This window comes from Trichosurus vulpecula, chromosome 5, assembly GCF_011100635.1.
Source record: "Trichosurus vulpecula isolate mTriVul1 chromosome 5, mTriVul1.pri, whole genome shotgun sequence".
Taxonomy (NCBI): Eukaryota; Metazoa; Chordata; class Mammalia; order Diprotodontia; family Phalangeridae; genus Trichosurus; species Trichosurus vulpecula.
In genome coordinates this window covers 256,871,775-256,877,774 of record NC_050577.1, presented here as the reverse complement: position 1 = coordinate 256,877,774, position 6,000 = coordinate 256,871,775, and the positions used below count along the sequence as shown (strand labels likewise).

The 6,000-nt window shown below is 41.9% G+C and overlaps 1 protein-coding gene across 1 annotated transcript in view; it reads left to right on the top strand.

The window, feature by feature from the left end:
- Nucleotides 1–1,695: 1,695 nt before the first annotated feature.
- Nucleotides 1,696–6,000, top strand: part of RXYLT1 (ribitol xylosyltransferase 1) — a 28,328-nt gene continuing 24,023 nt past the window's right edge. The window contains exons 1-2 of the mRNA XM_036758436.1: nucleotides 1,696–2,082; nucleotides 3,621–3,791. Coding sequence (XP_036614331.1) covers nucleotides 1,902–2,082; nucleotides 3,621–3,791 — 352 coding nt within the window. The 5' untranslated portion in view covers nucleotides 1,696–1,901. The remainder of the gene's footprint in view (nucleotides 2,083–3,620; nucleotides 3,792–6,000) is intronic.

Sequence of the window (6,000 nt, the reverse complement as noted above, 5' to 3'; positions counted from 1 at the left end):
ACAAAGGACAAACAACAATAAATGTTTACTGATTTACTGACGGCAGACACAGAATGGCATACTAGAACTGGCAAAATTCTGTGTTGAGGGCAGTGCTAAGCAAAAGGGCTTTCATGAATGAGCCATTAGAAAGCATCACATGCAGCAATTCTGGAATTACAAGGGAAGACAGACTGGAAAGTCCCTCCCTCAACTCACTCAAAAAGCCAGAGAAGAAGATATCTTTAAAATATTTTTTTTAAATGCTCAGAAACCTGTTTCTCTTCAGCAGAGATGGTTCTACTGCTGAAAAATCTCTCCAAATTGCACCAGGGGTCAGTAAGTCAACCAGCATTATTAAATGTCTGCTATGAGCTAGACAATGTCAAAGTGCTAGGAATACAAACCCACTCCCTCTCCCCCCCCAAAAAAAATACAAAAAAAATCCTGGTTTTCAAAGATCTCACAATATAATGTAGTGGATAGCATGAAAACAGCTATGTACAAATAAGGTATATACAGGTTAGATTGGAGGGTACTCTCAGAAGGAAGGCATTGAAAATAAGGAGGCCTGGGAAAGGCTTCTTACAGAAAGGAGAACTTTACTGCGGGGTTCCCAACCATTTTCAATCCTCCTATGCCTTGGCTTTTCAGGCAACTTTCCTGTATCCCCATTTAATGCGAAAGGAAGTAAGTTCTAGATTTTACCATTCATATGCACACAAGAAAATAAATATTAATAGTGAACTGAGTCCTGGACTTGGAGCAAGAAGGACGTAAGTTCAAATTTTTTCTTAGATACTTGCTCTGAAATCCTGAGAAAGTTGTGCAGCCTCAGTCTGGGTTTTCTTATCTTTAAAATGACAATGGCAGCACACGGTGGTGAAGCGTATAGAGTGCCAAACCTGGAGTCAGGAAGATTCATCTTGAGTTCAAATTTGACTTCAGCCATTTACTAGCTGTGTGACCCTGGGCAAGTCACTTAATGCTGTTTACCTGTTTGTAAAACCAGTTGGAGAAGCAAATGGCAAAGCTCTGGTATCTTTGCAAAGAAAATCCCAAATGGGGTCATGAAGAGTCAGAAACACAGTAACAACAGCGCCTACCTCAGAGTGTGGTAGTGAAGGTCAAATGAGATAACATTGGTTAAGGCATTTTGTGAACCTTAAAAAGCTATATAAACGCTATTATTAATTTATCTTTTCCAAGGGCATGCAAAATATTTTGTAACCTTTTTGATAGCAAATTAATGTGGAGTTTCTGGAATATCTTAATTAATAATAATGGCTACCATTTACAAAGCCCTTGGTATGTGCCAGGCACTTTGCTAAGCACTTTACAACTATTATATTATTCGATCCTCACAACACCTCCTTATGACACAAGTTATGTCTTGCCTTCCTTCTTTCTTACTGTTTCCTATGGTACAAGAGTGGTCATTTTTTCTTCCTTTCTTATGATACGGGTTCTCTTTCTTATGACTCAAGGTATGTCTTTCCTTCCTTCTTTTTGATTAAAGGTTCTTTCTTTTCTTTCTTATGATAAAACGTTGTCTTTCTTTCCCTTCCTTTTTCAGCAAATGAGAACGGGAAAAAAATGTTAATTTTTTTTAAGTGTTTTTAAGAACAAAACCCTTAGAACGGGGGTCGGCGGAGGGCGAGTCACGGGCGCCTGCTCCGCGCGGCCCGGTCATGCGCACGTGCGGGCGACCTCCCCACGTTCTCTCCGCTGGAGCGGAGTGGCGGTCCCGCCGCACGGGCTTGCCCACGTCCGGGGCCGGGGGCGCTCGCTGGGCCCTGGGCCCGCGGCGGCGTCCCCGCCTCCCGGGGTGGGGGTGGGGAGGTGACCGCACGCGGCGCGCCGGGTATGCGGCTCCTGCTCCGGGCGCCACGGCGGCGGCAAAGATGGCGACCTGAGGCGGAATGCGGCTCACGCGGAAGCGCCTGGCCTCGGCGTTCGTGGTCGCCTACTGCCTCTTCTCGCTCTACGCCGCCTACAGCGTCTTCTTCGGCGGCCGCCGAGGCCGCCGGGGCGCGGCTGCCTCCCCTCGAGGCCTGAGGGACGGGGCGGCCACGGGAAAGGGTCGCCGCGGCGTCCGCGGAGGTAACGAGCCCGCCCCTCCCCCCTCTTCCTCCTCCTCCCTGACTCTCCCTCCCCCTCCCTCCTCTGCTCTCCTCGCCCTCCTTCCCCACCCGGGGAACCCGGCCCGGGCGGACACCCGCGGAAGAGGCCGGGAGCGAAGAACGGCCCGACCGAGCGGGGGAGGGAAGGGGAAGGAAAAGAAGGGGAGCCGCGAGCCTGCGTAGGCTTGGCCCCGCCAATTGGGCGTCCTCGTGGGCGTCTTCTTTTGCCACGCCCCCTCCGCCACTCCCGAGGCCCCCGGGGACGACGCGTGCGCAGAGCTCTGAGACCGCAGGCGCGGCGCTTAACCTCGCGACCTGCCTCAATTTCCCCAACTTTAAAACTGGCATCGTAATACCGCGCGCCATTCACGTTGCCCGCGTGTGCCCCAGTTTCCCCGTCTATAAAATGGAGATCATAATAGCACCTACCTCACAGGGTCTTGGTGAGAAACAAATGAGATAATATTTGTTAAAAAAAAAAGTGTCAAAAATTCTTAAAAATTGTTCCTCTCTTGGCATTGTAGAATTAGACGGGGTTGGGGAGGAAAGGCCTTTAGAAATTGTCTTTCACTCCATTTCTCATTTGAGGAAATTGAGGCCCTGAAAAGTTAAATGATCTGTCCAGGGTAGCACTAGAGGTAAGTTAAGTGGCACAGTCAGGTTTTGAACCCAGGCCTGCTGACTCCAGGAAAGATGAGAACTCTGCATGTCTTGGTCTCCTCTCCTGTGTTTAGAGCTAAATCTGGTGAATGATGATCAAGCTACCTACATTAGAAGAGATGTCCTTCTGATACACCCTAATGAGATTTCTGGAAGGGTGATTTTTCTTGCAATGCTTTATCAATCAGCCTATTAAGATACATGGAGTGACGACTGGAAGGAGGATATTTTTCGCTTTGGACTCTAGTCATTAAGAATTTTACACCAATATTTGAAATCTAGTTGCTGCTGTGACAGCCTGGATGTAATTTTTACACAGTTGAATAAATGTTATATTGTCATTTTGAAGCATAGTGTTTTTGTGCAGGGGGGATTATTTATCTAGCAGTCGACAAAGACATAGTAAAACGTCAATATACACTATTGATATATGTTATTGGCGTATTTGACCAACCACTTTAGGAGAGGAAATCTATATTGCTTCACATTTTAATTCTTAAGTTCTTTCAGAACAAAGAAATGTATCAAACAGTGAACTAGCTACTGCTTTTGAAATTCTAAATTGTGTACCGTTGCATTGGATCAAATTTTGCTTTTCACCATTTCCACGATAAACTACTAAAGTTCTGGTGAAAGTAGATACAGCTAACATTTAAATTATTTGAAGAAAGGTACAGCTGGAATAGTGACAATTACGCCTTAAAATTTTGCCTTGCACCTATGTTAGAGTTTCCCCGTAGTTATGCACATTTTTAAGTTCCTTACACCTGCCCTGGTAATCTTTCATAGAGAATTCCTGAATGTATCTCTGATACCATATTAACTTGCTTGTCAATACTATAACTTTTTAAAACACAGAACCCTCTTCTTTGACAAATGAGGAATGGAATCCCTGGGAAGCAGATGAAAAAATTGAGCAGCTTGCTTTGCAACATAAATATGAAAGTAACCTTCAGCTGTTTAAGAAAAAGAAATCTCAGAAAGGAAAAATAGACCTCAAGGTACAGATCTGGGGCAAGGCTGCCATTGGTGAGTTACTGTATAAAAGTATATAGTAAAATATATCACAAAATAATTTTGCTTGTAAACATTTTATTAAATTGGTATTTTTGAGTGCATCTCATCTTCGTCCATGACTGATTATTAAGCTCTTAGAGAATATATGATATGGTAGTACTAGGAGTATTCTAAAAAAAATTTTTTTTTTGGTATTCTGTACTCAGTCAACATCAACAAATGGGCGTTTTCATATACACAGAACAACAGCCACAAAAAGAATTGGACACGAAACCACAAATCTCTCATTATGTATCCACCTTGTGCTTTTACAAAATTCAGCATGTTAGTTGCAAAGCTGTCCTGCCTGTCTGTGTCTGCTGAAAACCTTCTGTTCTATGCATTTTAAAAACTGTTATAATGGCTTTCTTCTTGTTTTTCTCTGATTACTATAATTGTTTCCCTTACCCTCCTAAGTTACTCCTCCCATTAAAAAAAAAAAAAACCTTGTGTCGAATAAGCATAAAGAAACAAAACAAATCCATATATTGCCCATGTCAGAAAATGTTTATTTCACTCTGAACCTTGAGTCCCCCACCTTTCTGTCAGGTGGTTCTAAAGTCTTTCAAAGATGTTTTTCTTTACAATATTGTAGTAATTGTATAAATGGTTCTTTTAGAACTTGCTAGAATTCTTTTTCAAAGTTACCTTGCTATTTTTCAACTTTATATAAATATATATGTGTGTGTGTATACACAAAAGGTAATCAATATTTTCTATTATGCTCTTTAATAATACTACAATGCTAGTGTTAGTGGCAAGACTCGTAGTGGATGGACAGCTAGCCTTAAAGATATGAAGACCTGAGTTCAAATTTCGCTTTTGACTTTTTCCAGCTGGGCTCTGGCAAGGCACACATACTTTCAGTGGTAGAGGCAACTTTCTAAGACCCTTACATTACTGAATTGTTGCAGATATGAATTAGGAGAGGGAGTTTCTTACACTAATGAAATCATGTGTTAGGTTCAAAAAAAATTAGAGTATAGTTTTAGGGAGAGAAACTATTAGAGGTACTGTATAGCATCATTATATTCAACTTAATTGGATTAACAAGTAGTTATTGAATGGCCAGTATGATACATTGGAAGGTGGTGTGTTTTAGAAGAGTACTGATTTTTAATCAGAACACCTATATTTTAATCGCAGCTCTATTTGGCCCCTGGCTAAGACATTTAATCCTTATGAATTATCTCCTCTGCTTGCTCAGGAGATAGTAATACTTACCCACTTGGTTGTTATGAGAGACAAGTAGTTTTTTTCCCTTTCAGACTATAACCTTCTTTAGAGCTGGAATAAACTTTTATATCTCCTTCAGTGCCTAGCGTGTACGTAGTAGGCAACAATATTTGTTGAATGAATTTATCTTTTCTTAAGGTCTTTTTTTAATTTCTTTTTTGTTTTTAGTTTACAACACAGTTCCACATGTTTTTGAGTTCCAAATTTTCTCCCCCTCCCTCTTCTCCCCCTTCCTCCCAAGACGGCATGTAATCTGATAGTATACCTTCGCATTAAACCTATTTACATCATAATCAAGTTGGAAAGAAGAATTATAACCAATGGAATGAATCATGAGAAAGAAGAAACAAAACCAAAAAAGAAGGGGAAAAAAAGAGAACAAATAGTTTGCCTCAATCTGCACTCAGACTCCATAGTTCTTTCTCTGGATGTGCATAGCTTTTTCCATCATGAGTCTTTTGGAGCTGTCTTTGAACTTTGCATTGCTGAGAAGAGCCAAGTCTATCAAAGTTAGTCCTTACAGATACTGTGTGTCTGTAATCATGTACAATGTTCTCCTGGTTCTGCTCCCCCCACTCAGCATCAGTTCATATAAGTCTTTCCAGGTTATTATGAAGTCTGTATCTTCCCCATTTCTTACAGCACAATAGTATTCCATTGCATTCATATACCACAACTTGTTTAGCCATTCCCCAATTGATGGGCATCCCCTTGATTTCCAATTCTTTGCCACCACAAAAAGAGCTTCTATTACTATTTTTGGACGTACCGGTCCATTTCCCAGTTGTGTGATCTCTTTGGGATACAGCTCTAGAAGTGGTGGTGCTGGGTCAAAGGGTATGCACATTTTTATATCCCTTTGGGCATAGTTCCAAATTGCTCTCCAGAATGGCTGTATCAGTTCACAGCTCTACTAACAATGTAACAGTGTTCCAATTTTCCCACA